Source organism: Dicentrarchus labrax, unplaced genomic scaffold (genome assembly GCF_905237075.1).
Source record: "Dicentrarchus labrax unplaced genomic scaffold, dlabrax2021, whole genome shotgun sequence".
In the NCBI taxonomy this organism is placed as follows: domain Eukaryota; kingdom Metazoa; phylum Chordata; class Actinopteri; family Moronidae; genus Dicentrarchus; species Dicentrarchus labrax.
The window spans coordinates 15,217,593-15,238,992 of record NW_026136705.1 but is presented as its reverse complement, the minus strand read 5'-3'; the positions used below and the strand labels follow the sequence as shown (position 1 = coordinate 15,238,992).

The 21,400-nt window shown below is 40.4% G+C and overlaps 1 protein-coding gene across 2 annotated transcripts; it reads left to right on the top strand.

Annotated features, from left to right (window-relative positions):
* Window positions 1-170: 170 nt before the first annotated feature.
* On the top strand, window positions 171-21,193 carry c2cd2l (c2cd2 like). Of its 2 annotated transcripts, none has more exons than XM_051399852.1 (15): window positions 171-494; window positions 828-1,280; window positions 13,290-13,385; window positions 13,648-13,767; window positions 14,256-14,366; window positions 14,987-15,100; window positions 15,246-15,345; window positions 15,431-15,563; window positions 15,955-16,019; window positions 16,285-16,406; window positions 16,881-17,052; window positions 17,161-17,253; window positions 17,672-17,766; window positions 18,326-18,539; window positions 19,134-21,193. In XM_051399852.1, the coding sequence occupies exons 2-15, from the start codon at window positions 915-917 to the stop codon at window positions 19,382-19,384; spliced, it is 2,052 nt and encodes a 683-aa protein (XP_051255812.1). In that variant the 5' UTR covers window positions 171-494; window positions 828-914; the 3' UTR covers window positions 19,385-21,193. The 2 variants fall into 2 exon arrangements, with proteins under 2 accessions (XP_051255812.1, XP_051255810.1); XM_051399850.1 differs by having other exon boundaries at window positions 174-494; window positions 17,633-17,766.
* Window positions 21,194-21,400: the final 207 nt, after the last annotated feature.

Genomic DNA, 21,400 nt, shown 5'->3' with positions numbered 1-21,400 from the left:
TAACGTAACTCACTGAGTCAGATGAGGACATTTTAACGTAACGTGCAGTGTCCATGAGGACAACAAAAATCTGACACACATTAAGTGCAAAAATGATGATTTACAGTTTCTGCTTTTATTTTGAAGGCTTCCACATTTCCCTTTCCTGTTTGCCGTGGCGCTCCTCCCCTGCAGCGCCACCTGTGGGCCACTACCGTTGTTTGTCTCATTGTGGAGAGGTTACAGAGGCAGCAGGGTACTCTCGGCGGAGATTGGGAACCCGCTGGAGTCTGTAGCGCACTGACACACAGCATCACCGTGTTATTGATATCGATCAGATGGCCGCGGACAGACAGACGGACAGACAGCAGCCCACACACCGCTGATGACTCGGACACGGGACGGACACATTTGTGGTTGGCAGCGCTGCACTTGGCCACGGAGCCAGCTTCATGTTACCGATGCCTTGCTTTCGATTACCTGCAGCCTGCAGCTCGGTCCGGTTAAGTTGAACGGTAGGTTGTTGTCGAGCAATTCTTGTTTTTTTTTTTTTTTTTTTTGAGTTTACTGCGTTAATCTGCGCTGCAGCGTCCTCTTTACCAATGCATGATCCACATAAAGGTAACGCAGCGTTTAATGCATGGTCTTCTGATTCATACACACACACACACACACACACACACACACACACACAGACGAACGTTTGAATGTGATTTAAAACATGCAAATTAAAGTCAATGCGGTCCTAGCCACCATCTCTGTGTCTCCTCTGTGTATTCATCAGTTATAACTTGTATCTAAGTATCTCTCGGGTCAAGATGACTGTCACTGACTGCTGCCTCTCACAGGCTGAAGAGACCTGATCTGCCCCTGACTGACTAGTCCCGATATTTGCATCTGGACCTGGTTGATATGAGAGGCTCCGGGAGACGGTGATGGAGCTCCAGGAGTTGGGCTGGTTGTGTCTGGTGGGTCTCTTCCTCGCCTCCTTGCTCATCGTGTTGGGATGGCTGCTCCAGTACTCGCTGAGCCTGCTGCGGCTGCGGAGAGCCAGGAAGACAGCGGGGCAGGACCGGAGAGGCACAGCCGGGCAGCAGCTCTCCCTCACACAGCTCCACCAGAGCCAGGCAGGAGGGGTGTGGGGCTTCCTGCTGAAGCTCCGCTCGGGTCGGGATAGAGGACCTGCATCCGAGGCCGGGGTTAAAGGCTTGTTGACCTCTTTGTTCTCCTTCAGGTCCTTCAGGGAGCACTGGCAGAGGACCTGGGTCAAAGCTCTGAACGAGCAAGCCTGTAGGCATGGGGTAAGTTGTTCATTTGAGACCTTGAAGGCACAAATCATATTTGCAGAGGAGAGCACGCCTAAGGTTACTCCACCAAGCAGAGGCATGAATATTTAAGCAAGGGCTGATACAGTTGGTGTGCCCATGTGCGCTGGAAGTGAGTGTGTAGGCAGGGAGGTGGAGGTGTGGGAGTTGGAGTGTCTAATCGGTAAGAGGATGGGGGGGTAGAGCCTTGCGTAACAGCTCTGAATCAATGCACATAAGAGCGGAGAGGCAAAACCAGTCAGTACAGCCACAGTATGAACACCCACACCTCATAAAAATAGTCTGGTACCCCAGCCTGTGAGGGGAAATGATCACAGTGGGAAGAGAACAGAGGGATGGTTATGTTGCAGCTCATAGCCTAAAGAAAAGGTAATCATATTCTCATATGCTTGCTCAAATGCATTTATAAATATTGTTATACACATACTAAATATTGGGTTGAGTGTGGTCAGTACTCCTGATAGTTTAGAGGCTTATCATAAGTCCCCAAAGGTCTTCCGCCTTTTTATATAGTTCCTTTGATCTGTGTGAATCAAAGTCTGCCACACAGTCGGATGTTTCCTACGAGCACTGGAAGGGGAGATGGATCCTCTACCCCCCACTTAGAAATTGTTTGTGTGTGTTGAATGAGAGATGAGTTGGTGGGGAGTTTAAAGGGGTCAGATCAATCCACAGAGTGAACGCGTACAACAAACAGCCCTCCGTTCTGATTCATAAAGGGTCACCCCACCATGGATGATTGAAAGCCTCCCCTCAGATGTTAAACACTTTATGCTCACACTCATTCAGGGAAGTGTTTAAAATAAATCTGTAACTTTTTATTAGATAATCTGCTAAACAAATAGACAACAGACAGGAGTAAAACTTAAAATATGACGCATTAGAATACTAGTTGTCATTTATCAATATTCAGTATTATTGTATTGTGATGATATATCATCATGTGAATTCATAATTAAAAAGTATTTTTAAGTAGTTTTGTCTTAAAATCTCAAAGAAATACTTTTCACATTTTTAGATCTGACTTTTTAACCTTTTGACCGAGCCAGGCTAGCTGTTTCCCCCTGTTTCCAGTCTTTATGCTAAGCTAAGCTAACTGCCCACTGGCTGTAGCTTCATATTTAGTGTGTTAAAGTGTTAAACTACTCATTTAAAGTCTAACAGTGTTTGTGTTCATTAAATTTGAACATGACAATGCCCATGAGAAGGATACAAGAAGTCACTCACAATCACAACATTACTATAATGTATTAACTCTAATATGTGTATATACAGTACAGACTGCTATAGTTGAGGGTAAAAAGAGCACAAACTGGGGTTAGAGGAGCTCAAAAAGCTTTGAAGACTGTGTTTGCTTCATGCTCCTGTTTCTTCACGGTTTACGGTTCTGTACGTATTTTCTCTGCATGCCACATATGTTTTGGTATGCAGCATTAACCCTGTAAGACCCAAATATAAAAACCTTTAAAAAATTATTTTACCTTTCAGATGTTGTGTAGTAGGCCTTTGATGCAGAAATTAAAGAGTTTTAAAAAAAAATGTTTATGTAAGTTTAAGAAAATGTTGTAATATTGCAACATTGGGCTTAGGTGGAGCAGAATTTCGTATTTGTACTCATGTTGTCTGAACAACAATTCAGAACAACTACGGGTTAATTGCAGGGTTGATTGCTTACTTAGCCCCATAAAGGTATATAACATTAATAATAATCACACATTAGTCATATTTTTATGAAGTCATTTATTTAAAAAACTGTTAAACAGGATAAAACTCACCTTTTTCTAGCAACTTCTTCATTCCTTTTTTCCTTTTCATGACTGACTTTCATTGTTAGTGAAAGTCCCAAAAACAGTTCTTGTCCTCTGAAAACAAAGGCGAACATCACACTTGCTGCATTGGTGTTGGTGTATCCTTTATTGCAGTGTCTGCAGCGTCCCTCCCTGTCTTCACTGGGAAATGTGCAACTAGGTCCTGCGACATCCAATGTAAGGTGTGCACATCTCTTGGATGGTCTCTTCTGAGCATTCAGAGGCTTTCTGATGTCACGTCTGTGATGCTGGGCTCCCTTGCCTGAAGATGGTCATCCTCTCTTTGGAGTTCGAAGTGTGTGTTTACCAGGAGAGAGAGGATACTAGCTGTGCCTGAAACTGTCTCCTGTTCATTGTCTCTTGCTAGACATCTTGAGAGCTTTGCAGTCCCGCTTGTAGAGGAGCCATGCATTGACCACAGCGAGGATGATGGTGTGCCAGAAGATGTACATGACCAGCGACGGGATTTGATGGGGAACTTATATTTGGCTGTAAATGAGTCCAACAAATCCATACCTCCCATGTACTTGTTGTAGGCACCAACAATGTAAGGCCTCCAACTTCAATGTAGGTTCTGGTGGCTTTGTCCCAGCGTTGAATCTTCTGCACAGGTTCAGTTCAAGCAAAGGATGTGGACGGCCCTGTTGTCATACCATTTGACAGCACAGATGTTGTGATTCCCCTCCACTGTGACGCATAGCTTCATCTCCCCTTTTTCTTCAAGCTCTTCTCATCTTCAAGGTTACAGTAGGGTAGGTGCACCTGCCTGGCTGTTCCCACGTAATGAATTCCCGACAAGGAGTTTCACTAATAATGGAACACAGGTGAAGTAGTTGTCTGCATACATTTTGTAGTTCTGACCTTCTGGATGTGTGGAAGCAAGCTTCATCACAACATCACCTGACAATCCAAGTTCAGATTTGGCTCGTATTCCGTTGACATTGCCTTGGTAGACGTCACACATCATGCCAGAGATTCCAGTTCTCACCCACACTTGAATCCCCATGGGTTTGGCTTGCCTTGCATATATTGCTTGATGCTGCTGAATTTCCCCTTGATAGGATACTTTCATACTGCCTTGACAGCTTGTTATGCTCTCTACTTATCATGCTAAAAGAAATATGCATCCCAATCACCAGCCATTTAGTCAAACAATACGCCTTGACATAACAATACTGCGTTTTGTGTTCTCTAATTATCATACTAAAAGGAAAACATGCATACCCCCACTTATATCCACACCCCACATTCAGGAACATTTTCACCTTTCCCAGAACTGAATTGTCTGTTGATATCCCTTTGTGGACAAAGTCATGGAATTTTAGGTCAGTCTGGTCAAATTAACTACATTTTTAGAGATAAAACTTTTAAATCAGTCAAATTTGACCAGAACACAACACAAGGTTAGAATGTATACTGTCCATGTATAAAGAAAATACTTGTTAGAGGAAGTGGTGTAGTGGAGGGAATGCAACCTGTTTGGGCCCACTGCAACAAGTCTGCTATTTTGACTACCACACTCACCCAGTGTTGTAGAATTGCAACAAATATATAACAAGCTCTAAATGAAATTTGATGAATCTATTCCACAATAACTACATATGTACATGCTCTGGACATTGTAATAACAACCAAAAAAATGTATAAGACATTTTACTTACTAGAATCTGATGAATTTAGTCCAATGAAACAAAGAGATGTTGTTCGAAAGAAACCTTGAGAAGTTGAGTGAGTTCATGGCCATAAGGCGGGACTTATAAACAAATGTACCATCCAATAGCATTGTGAGACTGAACAATAGGACCCAATGACTATGTAAATGTGGTAAAACATAAAATAAAATATAACAGATTGTTTTTAGAATGGCTAAAGGTAACGTTGTAATTTTACAACAAGGGGTGTTACAGGGTTAAGCCAGCCAAGCTTAAATCTGTTTTCATCAAAGTGTTAATCTTTTTTTTTTTCTTTTTTGCTGATAATAAGAGGGCAGAGTTGAGCTGCTGCTCTTTGATATATGGTGGTAAATTGGAGTGTGCCAGCTTAGTTATCTTACAGTGGCCTAATTAGTTGATCCATTGTAACCTTCGTTGCTCTCAGTTACCAAGAAACTCCACAACATTGGAGTGAACCTTGGGTGAACTTTGTAGTGTTTAGTTCTTTTAATTGAGTTTCTGGGCGATAACCACACTTATTTGTCTTAAACTTTAGTGAAAAATAAATCACAATACAACCTCTCTGTAGTTTGAATAGCCCTTTGTCAGTACTAAACACATGGGGCAGGGTTAGAAATAAGACAGGCTGCTTTTGAGGGGTTGTTTCTTAAAAATGAGTTTACTATGGGTATTTTTTACATGCAAGAACCTCATTGTTCTCACTGGGTTTGATCTATGATGACTGCATGACCTTTAGGCTTATGAAATGCTTTAAAAAACTCAATAGACAGGCTTTTACCCGGCAGTGATAAGGTATACGATGTTTATTGTAAGATAATTCTCCAGACTGGGTAAATGCGTCACTGGTGGCGGAGACGGAGACAAGCTGTCCATGTCCATGTGGTGTTTAGTTTGTGAACTGAGAGTGCGAGCCAAAGCTTCCCGAGCTCACTCATCACAATAAAATATCTGCTAGTCATTGTGTCTGCGTGCAGAGCGATCTGTTATTCTAAATGCGTCTGGGGTGTATGCAAATCACTTTCAGTTTGTTAATGAAAATTGAAGGTGCCACTGAGATAACAAATCACAAACATCAAGCTCAAGGACTCAAACTAAGAGTGGAGACACTGTCTTAAACTTAAAGGTCACACATGTTTGGTCTCCACAGTGTCTCCTTAATATCAGACAGATGATTCAAATGTTTGTTGACCCATAAGTGCTTATTATAACATGATATAATAGCCAGTTATCTCTGTTCTTTTCGTCTGCACTGTTTAGGTCTGATATGTTCGTTCCTCCATAAAAACCTGACTGGAAAAACCTGCCGTGGGGGTTTGTGGCAAGTATTAAGTGGCCACAAGCGAGTCCCGTCACATTCTTTGCCTTTCACTTACAGTAAGCACCTGCCACCTGCCAGGCATGTTGCTGTGACCACTCCGGAAACAGATACCAGAGCAACCATCCAAACGATGGTCACAAAGACTCACATTCTCCTCCAAACTGCATTTCATTAATTATGTTTCTACATCAGGCAAAACATGAGCTTCCCCGGAGGAACACAGCGCGATGGAGATACGGCTTCAGTGTCATCATGTGGGGATTAGCACGGAAATCCTTTATAGCATTAACCTAAGTACTTCTGCTGCATATAAGATTGATGCTGACAGAGGTCTTTAAATAATTATGTTGAAATTTATCCAAATAAAGGCAAGTTGAATAAGCCTCTGTGGAAAGTTGGAGCAAGAGATACGTTTCAGCAAAACCCTTTTCTGCAGGCCCCATTATGTGTTATGAGTTTTTGAAAAATTAATTATTTTTCTTCAGTTTTTACACCTCAAGACCCAAAATAATAAAGACTTGAATCACTGTAGCGGAAACATTTTACTACTAACTGTCCACCGTCTATGACAATTGGTATAAATATCCATCTGTATTAAAACGACACCATAAATATGAAGAGAGTTGGATAATAAGAGAGTGTGCTAATTAACTAACTGGAGCCAATAGCCAATTAGCATAACAAAGATAATAAAAAAACTGCCTACCATCACTTCTAAAGCTCACCGATTAACACACGTTTTATCTCGTTTGTTTAATCTGTACAAAAACAATGTGCAAAAACCTTAAACTGTGGTTTTACGGGAGGATTATGCGACAGATTATTTTTTGGCTGGGAGCATCCTGGTGTCATGTTGTCACTGGGAGGTTGCCAGGCAACCAGCGGCAACTTCAAGACACAAGAGTGGCACTGATGTTTTTATATAACCAGTAGTTCAATGTAATAAGTATTATTACTTAGTAGTTAAGTATTTTTTGGGATTATCTGTAATTTACTTGAATTTCTGGTTAATCTTGATTAATTAAGTTATTGTGGTTAAGTTTTGATTTCCACTCAAACCGAGGTGTGTCAGATGCTCAAAACTACTACTGGATTACATTTCCAGTCGACAGCGAGTTCATGATGAAAGCAGGTTGTTAATGTTAAGATAGTATTGGTTGGCAGTGTTAAAAAAAGTGTAATGTGGGCTCCATTTTTAAGGTGGTGTACATGCTTAAAGAATAAATATAGTTCTGAAAATTCTGACTGCTTTTTCATTAACAGCATTTACTTGCATTTATACCTTTAATACTTGAGTATCTTTAATATCTGAAATGTTTTTTTTGATACTTAAGTACAGTAAATATCGGATACTTAAAGACTTTTACGGAAGTAATATTCTAATAAGTAACTTTATCTTCTACCAAAGTCATTTTCTGGTAAGATGTGTTCTTTTACTCAAGTACTCCACCACTGCATCTAAATCTCCCCGAAATATTAAACTATACCTTTTAATTGAGAAAATAATTGCCAGATAAATCGATAATGATAATAATCTTTAGTTAAGCTTACATAGTTTGTTTCTTTAGTTATATATCTGGTCATCAATAAACAATAAATGAACATTATGCCATTTTAAATTGGTAATGGAGATGAGTAAATAAATCTTCAGGTTCAACTATTAGACAGACGTTTCACATGCGGAACAGGCAACATTTACAAATTCAGTTCTGCAGCTCAGCTGTTCATCAGTGTGTTCAACGGGTGGTCTGTATGACCATAAACTATAAGGATATATAGACAATATCATACCATTTATACCATCATATGTATTTCATATTTCTGAAAGTATTAGGCCATTGTAGGAAAAGTTGTAAATCGATGAGTCATATTAGATTTTTCTCTAATTTGTGCATTAATCCTGTGAATCACATCAATTCCTCAATAGATTTCTCAGTTCATCATTATTACAATTATTCTATTTGATATCATATTATGTCACGATATTGTGATATAAAATTACATATTCTGTGATAGAGAATTTAATTTCACCCACCTCTTATATGTGCTCTTATATAACATGAACATTCTCAGTAGAGTAGTATGGAGGAATTTCCCATGTTTTTGGCTTCCCTAGCTTTCCATAGTTAAGTCAGTGCTCGTGTAAGACTTCTGACATCTGGCTCAAAGACTAGGCAGTGTAAATGATAGAATACTGAAAGTGTTCTTCCTGGCTCTTATTTCATTTAGTCAGCATTATTTGTAGCATCACACCCACACCAACACACATCCTTCTGTGTTTTATTTTATCTTTTTAACACAGAGGTATTTATGGTCTGAACACAGCCTCAGTATATTGTGCCGAACTTGCTCTTACCTGTGAATTATCACATAATGGTTTTTAAGACTAGGTCACACTTAAGATCAATGTGGAACATAATATTGATTTCAGGACCTGTATTTTCTACATGAATGACACATGTGATTGTATTCCAGTCACTCAGTGAGTGCAGCTGTTTAATATGGATGAACATTATGGATATTTGTTCGTTGTTAACGACTTACAGTGTGTACTTGGTATTGATCATCAATTAGAAACAAAGTGCTTGAGGGTCCCTTTTTATTTGCAGAGCTGTTGTGCTTCATAAAGCAGTGCTGTGACTGTGTGCTTGCTCATATAAAGCAATGTTTATCAAAATGTTTTTTAGAAAATTTTATGGGTCAGTGGGTCACTGTCTGTAGTTTTGAATAACACCAATTTCAGATGTCTGGTTTGGCTTCTCTTGGTGACGTACGCCAGGAACCCTCCAATACTGATATGGGACCATGTAAACACAGCTAGCTTACAGAACAGCTCATGCTGTCTCACTAATTTTTCAGTGTCGCCAGAATGCTGCAGCCTTGTAGCAAAACCCGAGGGTAGACCTGACCCCGTCCCAAGTCCAGCATTCAGAGCAACAAGACGAGGCTAAACAATGCTTCATGGGGCTGGATCCTGACAAGGAGATGGAGGATGTTGCATAAACATAGTGAACAGCAGTAAAGCTAAAACATCATTGTCTGGGTAGATCTGTTTGTAGAGACAAGGTGTTTGTGACAGTGCCTTGTTCAGCTTCTTTGAGATTTGTATTTTTACCTCTGCAACTTAAATTCCAAGAGGGCTGAAGAGATGTTGAGACTCGGAGTGCCTTTCTCAAGATATAGATTAGAGGAGACAATTGCAACCCCGGGGTGAAAAGCAGTGTGGTTGAGCGATGGCCATGTGCTGCAGCTGGGTTCTTCACAATTTTTAAAATATGTCAAGTCTACCTCTAATCTAATGATGGTGATTTATAGGGTTGTTAAGAAGACCACCCCTCACTCTTCCCCTGTCACTGTAATCCAGGGATTTTGTCTGAGGCTTCATCACAGCTGGTTATATGTCACCAGAAGGACGTCCTCTTGCTGCATAACCTACATGCTATGTTAATTGATGGTGATTTCACGCAGTTACCAGGTTAAACAATTTACTTGTATACTCATAACTACTTAAGTGCAATTAAGTATGTTAATGATTGAGCTTTGAACTTCCAAAGGTTAATGTGCCATAAGCATGGTTTGCACATTGTGTTAAAACATGCAGGTTAAACAGTAAAATTAAAGACACGTGAATCTGTTTTGCTGCATAGAAAGCACCTCCGGCACCTTTGGACAGTAATCCCATGATGCAGCTAGTTTCATGACTCAGTTGTTTATCCAGAGAAAATGTCTGTCCGCTGAAGTATTCCTGCGAGAGCCCCTGGATGTTATCTTGCCTTGACAGGAGGGCTTGATATGGAGCTATTCAGATGTCTCTGGCTGGATTAGTTTGTGGAAGAGGCTTGGGGGACAGGACTGGTTGGCTTCTTTAGACAGGCAGATCATAGCAGCATCGTCAGACTGTGTGTGCAGTGCATCTGCAGCTGACACATGATGCCAAGCCATCGTCACTGGGTTCAGTGGGTGGAAGAGGAGGACTAATAGAGCGTACAAGCGTGCAACTGCAGGGTGGGAAGCTCCCTGTCCATTCAAGATCTGCAATTATAAAGAGCCTGGTGATTAGCTTGAGGCCACAGTTCAACTTCTTCCCTCTCTGACTGGGAGCTGCCGGTAGATGATTAATGCCCTGTGATTATGCTCAAGTAGATTTCTTCTTAACGACAGAGGATGTTAAGCACTCAGCGCTCATTTGCTGTGATTGTGCAGGAAACTGACTTCAGTCACACCAGCTGATGAAATTCACCAGCCAGTTTCACTTAAACGGACAAATTTGACTTATTACGATCTCTGTGTGGCCAGGATTAGTCTGCGAGGTGGCTCCTTTGACTCAGCATTTAAAGTGGAGGCACACATAATGAATCACTCTCGTTATGTAGTACACATTTTAATGTACTGTATATGACAGATTATGTTTATGTAGGTATACAAGCGCTCTCAATATGCTGATGATATCAAATTAAAAATATCAAATTACTGGAAATTCATATCCCTACTTAAAATCGATTTAGATGCACTAATGCATGATTAATGGCTCACAAGTGGACTGGTTTAGAGATTTCAGCAGCTAACTAAAATGCTAACATGTTGCTATTCAGCAGGTTTTATGCTTTTTCATTAGCAGTGTTAGCATAGTAACATTTGCTAACATTGCCATCCATTTGCCAGCCTGGGTAAAAAACACAACCTAATGTAACCTTATGAAAACCCCAGAACAATAGAAATAGCTTCTACACCACAAAGTGTGTACGTTTTTGGTAGCCTGAACGTCAGATACGTGCTCCTGAAAGAAAAGGCAGGAAGGGAAGATGAGGGTCAACAGAAGCCACAGGGGGAGTGTATTTCTGGTTGACCCACATGCGTTTCAGAGGCGTTCAGCCTGCCGGACCCAAAGGGGGCGACGCTGACAAACCTGAAGTGACACCATGGACGTCCTCAGGATCTGTCTCTTTCCAGAAATACCCTCCACATTCACACAGCTGAACAGCGGTTGGTTCACAAGGACAAATTCATGGTTATGCTCCGAGCTTTGCCCTCTCCATGACAAAATGAGCTCTGTAGCCTCTGCCAGGAGGATACACAACACCACAGAGCAGCAGATGGCTACCTAAGAAGCAATGGATGCAAACTGTCTGAGTAAACTCCTTTTGAAGGAATAGAAGACTATGAACATACAACCAGTTAGATATTCTTAACTTTACCTAAAAGACGTCAATAGACCTAAAAACAAGCATATATGCTTCTGGCACTGTAGTAGACCCCAAATCATACAATGCTGATTCTTTACAGGAAATTACATCAGTGCATCCTGGCAGAAACAACAAAGACTTGGCATGCAAAATTTTGATTGACACGTATTGGCAAGCCTGTGCTGCTGTATGTCCTAAAGTAATTTGAAAATATACAGTTGTGAGTTTCTTTTCATCGCGGATTAGTGTGGTTGACATAAAGAAACACAAATTTGTGCTGTAAATGCGTCGTGACTTGAGGTCTGAGGGTTTTTAGGTTTGTAGATCGGAATACTGGAGGGCGTCTGGTGGCTTCAGACGTGTACCTTGTAAGTGCAACATTATTTGACATGTGACATGTCATACACACATATATAAAGTACAAATATTATATCAAAATATTTGTATACATACACATATGTATTTATATACTCTGCTCATACCCAACTTTCTCTCCCCATAGTTCCTGTGTATATCAGGTTTCTTTTCAAGGCAAAATGCAGAATAAATAACCTAAAAATGTAATGCTGTTTTTCTGTAATCATACAAATTTGCATATCCCAAAGAAACACAGACATTTCCGAGTAGTTTCTCACCTCATTGTACTGACTCTAACTAGCCTCATTTTAAATATGACATCACCGTAATGCGCATCTGTAAGCCACAAGTTTATCTGAAATACATCACATCATATTTGTTCTACACTTTGGATGTAACGGTTGGGTGACTGAGCAGTTTTAGAGGCTCCAGCCAACCGAAGTAAACAGCCGGTTGTACGCTGTGGTCATGTGACTGTGGTGTTGGTCCAGGGAACCTACGTAAGCTTGCAGCATTGCACTTGGCTTCCTGCCCTCCTGGCTGGAACACTGACACACACACACGCCTGTGTGCACATACACACACCACAAACTTTGTTATATCATCCTCCCACCTCTGCCCCGCCTCCACTGTTGTGTTTGATAGAGATTGGACTTGGACCTAGTGGAACATATGCCCTGACAATAGGGGATTTGTTTTCTCTCACTTGCATCTCCTGAGCCAGTTAAAGCCGTCTATTGAACCAGATCCTCTGGCACACTGACGCTGTGATAGTAGCCCACTGGTGTTGCCACAATTTCGGTGAATATTTTCTTACAAGTGAGATACTAATTCCTTTTGCTAGGGGTGTCTTCCAAGTCCAACACTCATACAGTAAAAACTGCCTTTCTGTAGGCATGACTAAGCACTGAATGATGCAGCATTGATAATGGAGGCCCAGTGTGCTCTCAGCAGCCTGATGGAGAGAGGGAATCCACCACTTCTGCATTATTACAGAAGATTGTGTTAGCGGGAACATTTTCCTTTCCATCCTTTGGTCAAACATATGTTGTCATTTTTTTGCCAGTATCTTCAGGCGTTATTCATGGGAGTGCACAAATCCACAGAGCTTCCTGGACTTAAACCAGTCGTGCTTTGCAATGCTTTGTAAATACCAAAACCTCATGTTGGCAACAGCTTCTTTACAGACATACACAGTATGGCACCTTACAAGAGAGTAGTTTTTCTATTCATGTACATTTTCTGAGTCAGGCTTAACAGTGGCACCTTGTAATAGTAATAAAATAGTCACACATTTATAATCTTGACTCTGTCACAGAATTTTCCTAATGGAACATTTCTGTTTCTGCAAAAGATTGCAAGGTAGCTTCACGATGTAACGTTTTCTAGGGATTGCACTGTATGATTAGCATGTGACCAATGACTTAAAAAAAGATCAATAAAGTTCTTCGACAGCTGATTCCAAACCAACTTAAAATCATGACATGCCCCAGTTAAGTAGCATTTTAGTTTTAATGATACAGCCATTTTATGACTAACCATCTGCATCACTGCAGAACAAAATTTTTTATGTCATCCCCAAGTGTCTCTCCTCTTTCTCTTATGTAATATTTAGGATGTTTGTTCTCTTCCTCCGTCTCTTCCAGAGCTCCATCCAGATCACTTTTGACAGCACTCTCCAGTTAACTGCTGCCTCTGCAATAGATAGTGTGACCTGCACTGACCAATCGGCACACCGAATGGTAGGTAATCTTTGTAGTCCAAGTTCATTACAGCTGAAACGCATGCAGGGATTAACTTCTAAAGCAGACATTTTTAGCCAGTCACCCAGTACATTTTAATTTAATTAAATTTAATGGAGCAAGACACGGAAAAAAAAAAAACCCTGGACCAAACTTCTGTGTCAAGTCAAGTGCAGATGAAGACATGTGGACTTTAAAAGGCGAAGAGAAGGTTTTCTACCATTTCAGTATTGTCCTTTGTCAACCTCTTCTTATTTTACAGGTTCTACACTGTAAATGTTGGGTGGACACAGTGACATTTCCTGTGACAGTCACCCAGCAGTCACCCGCTGCCGTTTCCATGGACACCTATCAGATCACTATAGCACCTATGGTGACAAAGGTACAAAAGCACAGCACCTGGATTTTTGCAATTTGCACATTTGAGGGTAGGCCACTAAAACAAATGAGAATGTTGTGAGCCTGATTTGCATTGTTATTCAAATTTGTAAATTTACACAGAAAAACCTGCCACTGCCATCACCGTCATTAAATGTGCAATCTCTACTAGCTCTGACAATAAATAGACTCTGTCTTATTTCAGTAATGGAAGTATTTATCAAAACAAAGCACCCTGCTGCTTCCTTCCTCAGTGATGTTAGTTTTCTCCCTTTCTCTTTTTGGAAGTGGTTTTCCATTGACACTCCACTCCTCTCCCATGCAGGATTATGAACTTATATTGTTGCACTGGAATAAAGCGTCCTGTTCTGTATCAAAATTCTCTACTATATTACTCCTATGATAGATTGTAACTGCATGTCTGTTAACATGCTGTCTGAATCTAAGTCTAATGTGTTTTCCGATCCTGCTCCCGCTGCCTGTCTCCATCAGGTGGTTGTAAGTCTGGAGGAGGTGGAGGACGAGGGTCTGCTGATGTCCTGGAGTCTTGCCAAGCAGCCATCATTTACTCTCACAGTGTCTCCATGCAAGCTGCAGAGACAGGTGAGAGCATCTGATATCGATACCACTAATATGATATGTATGGCTCATGTAGCCATCAGAGGCCTCAGTTTTGAGACTATTAAGAGTTAGAAATTCAAGGGTTGCATATGTTCTAAAAAGGAAACACACATTATGGATTTTTTTCTGAGACTGGCCATAAAAATCTCGTAATGTTTTGCATATGAGTCACTTTCTACCCCATTAAACTCATCGTGAGTCATGAAGGAAATGGCATTCTTGAATATCCTTGCAAAACTGTGCCTGTAATAGTCAGTAAATTAAGAAAAAAAAAAATATATGGAGCACAGAAAATTGTAGGACCAGTGTGTAGGATTTAATGACATTTAGGGGTGAAGTTGCAGATTGCAACTAACTGAATAACCGCTTGCCTTCCAAGTGTGTAGGAGAAACTATAGAGACCGAAACTAGTGAAAAACACAAAAGGCTTGAGCCAGTGTTTGGCTTGTATGTTCTGGGCTACTGGAGAAACATGGCAGGTCAACGTCGACTCTGTAGAAGAAAACCTGCTCTTTCTTTAGATTAAAATGGCTCGTTCTAAGGTAACAAAAACATTCTTATTTTGAGGTGATTATACAATAACGAAAACTTTTTCTTCTCAGGGCACTGAGGGTGAGGCAGACCTGGACATGATTAAAGGACTGATAGAGGATACTCTTTTCAGCACTCAACCAGCCATGGTCCTCAACCTTAAGACTTGTGCACCCAATCCTTTGGTGAGAAATATGTTTTTTTCCACTACTTTTGCAGCAATAAGACAAAGAAAAGGAAAGTTTTTTCTGAAATAAACAAAATCCTATGACTGGATGCTGTATGATCCTTTTCTTACACTGATTTTGCTGTTGAACCCCTTTACTGCAGCCCCCCATGGACCATCTGTCGGTGGGATTGAACTCTGTATCCCAGAGTGTCTTGGTGAGACGACTACTGCTCCGGCAGCTCAGGGCAACCTTAAGTAAAGGTCAGATATTTCCCTCACAGCAGATCATTTCCGCACGGCTTCCTGCTGATTGCCGACGCCTCACTGTGTCGCTGTGTGTTTGCAGGTCAGTGGTCTAGATCAGGGGAGCTGTGCTGTGTCCTGAGTCTGGACCAACCCTCCACAGAGAGGACAACCCGCTTCCTGTCTCTGCCCAGCAACCCCAACACCCCACTGGAATGGAGTGAAGAAATGACTCTGTAAGATGGCGCCTGTAATGACAAAACTGATGTTAATATGTCATGATTGTGTACATTTGTGCCAACATTAAAGTCCCTGAAAATGTTTTTTCTCAATCAGCTTGCTTAGTTGGGAAAAGTGAGTCATAACTTCCATGCACCATTGAGGACTTTTGACAATTGAATCAGAATCTGATGACAGTTGGGTTATTTTGTCACTGTCAATCAAATCTGATCAAACCACACCCACACTGTCGTGATGAAGCAGATTCGTTTTTGAGTGTTGTGTCATAAACATTAAGAGTTTTCAGGGGCTTTAAAGTGAAAATCGGCTTGAGAAAGAAATATTGTTATATATAATATTGTATTTTTGCATTATAATTCTAACACAGTTGTTTCCTGTGTGTTGAAGGGAGCTGGGCCTAGAAACCAAAGAGCTGAGAATCAGACTTCTGGAACGGAACGGCAAAAGGGAACGTAAGGCATTTCTCAATAGCAATTTAGTATTGGCTGCTGTTCAGGAACCTGATCAGCAGGAATGTTTAGACTGCTTAAGCAAAATCATCTATACCTAAAATGCACTGTTGGCAGGCTCACTGGAATGGTCTTTGTTAGCGTTTTTCAGATGTATAACATGTCAGTAGATGCTCCTGGCACGGCCTCAGAACTGCACTTAGGGAACAACTTTTCATCTGTTTGTACATATAGATTAAGATTTTCTCTATGTTTTAAATATGGTTAGAATTCCTGCCTGGCCACGCCTCCATCGCTGTGGACCTCCGGTCCAAAGTTCCTACTGGACAACATATACTGTCAATAAGCCCTGGCCACGGCTTGGCACCGAACGCTACCGTCACAGCAGAGGTGAGCGACAAGATGCAGCACATTTCTTTCAAATGATGGAACATTTTTAAAAGCCATTCTCATGGTTTGAAGTGTGCTATTACATCACAGTTTGTTATCTAACATCAAGCAGAATGAAACAAAGATTCACAACAAAAGGAGAGGGAGTGTTGTATAACAGCTAATACATAGTACATTGTCATGCCTGTAACACCAACTTGTTGCCTTTCCTTCTTGCAGTGTACATATTTCTTCAAAGACTGCATAAACATCTGCTTTATCTCTGATGGCTAACATTTAATATTGGTACATTCCCTGTTGTCCTGTGCCTCTCCTGCAACCTCTTATACCTACACTGATTAGTCATCTGAAATTGTAAATAAAGTGCCCACCTCTTTATTAAAGTGCACTCTTTTTAATGAAGTGCCCATCCCCTCTACACATTTTATTTGCTAAATGAAAAGTTAATTTATCGCTTTTCTTTTACTCCCCCAGCTGCTGTATGTGGAAACAGAAGAGCCTCGCAGCACCCACAATGCTTTGCCACTTCGCTCCTCACTCACCCCCACCAAGAAAGTTGATGTGGACCGAACAATCATGCCAGATGGAACCATTGTCACCACTGTCACCACCATCCAGTCTCGACTCAAACTGGAACGCAGTCCAGGTACAATTGCAGAGTCAAGTATCACCTTGTGCCAGGTTATGAAACAAGAGATAAAAAAATGTTGTGACAATATTAACAATGACATAAGATAGTTTTGATGCCTCTCAGGTGATTCCCCTTTGCGTTCGCCATCTAAAGTGGAGGTGAATGAGAAGAAACCCACCATCCTGTCAGATGGCAGAGGCAGCCCCAACTCCAGCAGTGAGTTCTAGGCTGAAGGGCCAGAAGTTGTTTTACATAACAGATGCAAAGTAGGATAAGCAGCAAGCAGCAGTGTAACACGAGATGAGACAAATGCACTACGCAGTACACATGATGCTCTGTGCAGGTACTTCTGTACAAAAACCTTAATGTTTTACAGCAGCTTTACACAGGGAAGCAAATTGCTTATTGTATAGAAAGCAAAGTACAGATAAAGTCTGATAGACAGGAGAATGTTTGAGAAATATAACTACAGATATATATTTGATTCCTCTTTAGCATTAAAATAATGTCCTTTTTAGTTTGATACAATAGAGTTTTCTTATATATATTTCTATAGTATAGTGCTGAGTTACATATTTGTGTTTTTGTTGCTCAGAGAGTGGCCGCCTCTCTAATGGCCTGGATCCTGTTGCAGAGACGGCCATCAGGCAGCTGACAGAGTCCGCCTCCAAAGTAGCCCGGAAGACGCCAACAAAAAGGAGCACGCTGATCATCTCGGGCGTGTCAAAGGTCAGAGAACTGAGACTGAGAGTGTGTTATTGAATTTGTGCCATCACTGGTAAAACAGTGGGACAGTCATCTGCCAGTACATTTGTGCACTAATCAGTATGATGTCAGTTATCCACACAGCTATTTTTATAAATGAATATATAAAATTGCTTTTGTTTTTTCATGATTTCAAAACTCTGCCCTGAGTACATGAACCATTAACAAAAACCTACTTTTAAGAAATCTAAAGTACAATGACATGGAACCAGGCAAAATGACTTGGATCTAAATTTAGTCCACAGTCCCAGTCCCCCATTGGACCACATTATGGGAGAATGAAAGGCTTCTGACCTGATTTTGGCCTGAAAGCCTTTAGAAATGTATTCAGGGCAAGAAGCTACGCTTTAAACCTGACACACAATTCACTGAAAAGTGCCTGAGTCTTGGTGTGTGATGAAGTGTAAGAGTGCTGATGATGAAGTGCATATTTTGAAATAATAATAATAATAATAACATTAATTATCGTACCGTGTCCAATATAATCCCTTAATTAATCGCATTAACTAATTCATCTTATCAGGTTCCGCTCTCAGAAGATGACTGTGTGTTATCGAGTGGCTACGCTGCAGCCATGGATGCAGCCATGCACGAAAACCATTACGGCGCGGGGCATCACCAGGACCCGGATGAAACCACGCCCTCCGACGTGTCAGAGCGTCCATCTGTGGACGATGTGGAATCAGATACTGGTTCCACTGGTGGCTTGGAGACCCGCAGCCTCAAGGACCATAAAGGTAACACAGTGGTTATAGCTTGCTGCCTGGTCTGTGCAGTGAGGTAGAGATTCACCTTCCACTAACATTGTTCAGTAACGTTTTATGCTAATTGTAAACATGATATCCGACAATTCAAATATTGTCTTTGCAAATTGTTTGATGGCACATGGCCAGTCTCTTGTCTTTGAATGATAGATCAAAGATTAGATTTGGATTATTTTTGGCCTTGTAAAAGAGGTTATCATTTTCATTTTCACAACTCACTGTATTATATTATACTGTGCAGTATATGTCACATGCAAACACTTATTTTAAAGCCTTACATAACATCAAAACTTCAATAGAGCAGCTGACTCTAAAGTCCTACTACTGCCCTCTGGAGGCCATGCGGCAGCATGCAACCAACCAGACCAAAGTGTTTTTGAATTAATTAGTTCTAAATTCAATTTGAATATCAGTTTGATAAGGGAGCTGTCTCATGAAATCAGTGGATTTATTCAACAACAGTAGTTGGCTGATTGATTAGTGTTTTTCAATTAATTGCAGTATTGGGTCCCAATACTCGGGGATCACCAATTAAATACAGTGATGTATACTGTCTGCTTCCTCTAGTGGGTTTTCTACAGAGTGGATCGAAGCTGTGGTTCCGCAGAAGACATCGAGAGAAGGAGTCCTGCCACAGCCAATCCCATGAAGACATCTCCAACATGGGCAATAACTTTGCTGCTGTCGCATCCAGCAGCCGTAAAAAGTCCGGCAGCTTCTCCCGGCGCCTCATCAAACGCTTCTCTTTCCGCTCATCAGGCAAATCAAAAGGCAAAGCCACTGCAACCAACGGAGGAGCAAGCTCACTGGATAACTGATTATCACTGTTAGAACATGCGTCATTGTGACTTTGACAGGATTGTTCTAAGGCTTCTCTTATTACTGTCAGAAGAACCACTACACCTTGAAAGAGTCCAGTCTTTGACGGGTTGAACACCCCAGGCGGGTTGTCACCTGTACATCTTGAAAGGAGGAAACCTCTGGGAGGGATTGTTCCTCTGGAAAGAATTTATTGCACCTTCAGGACAGAAGTCTTGTTTAAACACATCACTGAACTTTGTTGTGATTAAAAAATCTGTTTCTTTGAAGGAGAAATCTGCTGCTCAGCGCGAAGAAGGTGATACTTAAAATGAAATGTCATGTTCCCTGTTTGAACACAAACTATACCGGGAGTGTTTGATTGTGACTGATGGTGGAAATGCTCTTAACTATTTAATGATATAAAATGCCAGTATGATGCCATTGGTTGCACTTTGGACTTTTTTTAAATTGCTGGGTTGTATAAAGGTAATTTATTATTATGTGGTTCACATGAAACAAGTGCTATTTATTTTACCCCCCAAAAAGGAGTCATCATAGTTGCATTACACTGTAAAATAGAGACGTTGCTGCCTGTTTTTTCCATGCAAATGTAATTTTAAACACATAGTTTCAGTAAGTTAACAAAAACCAGTCTTAATCTAGCTGTAATGTTCATTCATAATTGCTTATACATTGGTTTAGAATGTTGTTCGATGTTGTATCTTATATAAGCAGAAAAGATAATATATTTATTGTACTTTTTATTTTATAAAGGTACTTTTTGTGGAACATCATAATGCATTTAAGTTTGCTTTTAAAAACTTCAGCCAGCCAGGATCTCTGGCAGATGCTTCAAACCAGGCAGTGAGTTTAAACTTTTTAAATTCTGACATTTTTCTGTCAGTAAAAAAAACACACCATCATTTCCGGCTCTCCTCTTGGCTCCTTTTGACTCCATTTCGGTCAAAATTGCATCTAAACACATTATTGAGACTTCAGTTGATGCTCATATAGACTTTTAATTATTGCAATAACTATCATTACTGTGCAGCAAGATTGCATATATTGTGTGAAATGCCTGACATGGGTCGCAGGCAAATTAATCATTTGCAGGAAATGCTGACATCAGATAATAATCATGAACTGTATTTACATTTAGGAGCCTTCTTTCTTTTTAAATACATTTAAGTCCCACATCATCACAGCAACAGTTCTGCCGTTTAGCCTGGAAAAAAATGGAAACTAATGTTCAGAGACGTTCTGCTGAGACATCGTAAGCAACAGGATTGTCTAAGTTTACCAAGAGTGAAGAGTTAAGTGGACACTCAGGGCTAGAAGTGAAATCGCTACTAGCAACTAGAGATATAAGGAAACCTGCTGCATCCTTCAGACAGAACCGATGTGTAAAAATGTATGATGTATATGTATATATATATAGATATACATGTTTATATACATATACATGTATATAAAATGTTTTTGGACATTTGTGTTTTGTCAGACAAAATGAAAAATCTGCATTAATAAAACTGCATTAATAATGGGACTTCAGAACAACCAAATGAAATGATTTTGATTAAGGATAACTAATTAAAGGGATAACAGAGATGCTTTACAAGACTGAAACCAAGTCATAGTGCTGAAGAAATGAACAAAGCCTCTTCATTGTCTAAAGCCACATTATATATACCTTATATATACAGTATATATATATATATGGCTGGAATGTGAAACAGAAAGCGGCTGCAAAATTTAAGATATGTATGATTTGTTGTAATATTTGAAAATGTTTAATTTATTGCAAATAAATTATTTTTGAAGCGTCACTTACAGGTCTGTACCTGACTCCTGTTGAGGCCCTTTGTTTTATGGTATACATGAAAAATGTGTCTGTGTAAAGCTACTGAAAATGACCCTACACTGTCACTGACTAAAATTACTTCTTACACATTAAAACTAAGTAATTTTCAGTAGTATATATATCACAGACCAGCTATACTCAGGATCTATACAACATGTTTAAATGATCTGAT

Bases quoted from the DNA above. Each gene is read 5' to 3' on its own strand.
- c2cd2l (XM_051399850.1), top strand. From the start codon at position 915: ATGGAGCTCCAGGAGTTGGGCTGGTTGTGTCTGGTGGGTCTCTTCCTC. The intron at 17,767-18,325 runs GTCAGAGAACTG...TCATCTTATCAG, and splicing joins TCATCTCGGGCGTGTCAAAG to GTTCCGCTCTCAGAAGATGA. The intron at 18,540-19,133 runs GTAACACAGTGG...TGCTTCCTCTAG, and splicing joins CAGCCTCAAGGACCATAAAG to TGGGTTTTCTACAGAGTGGA.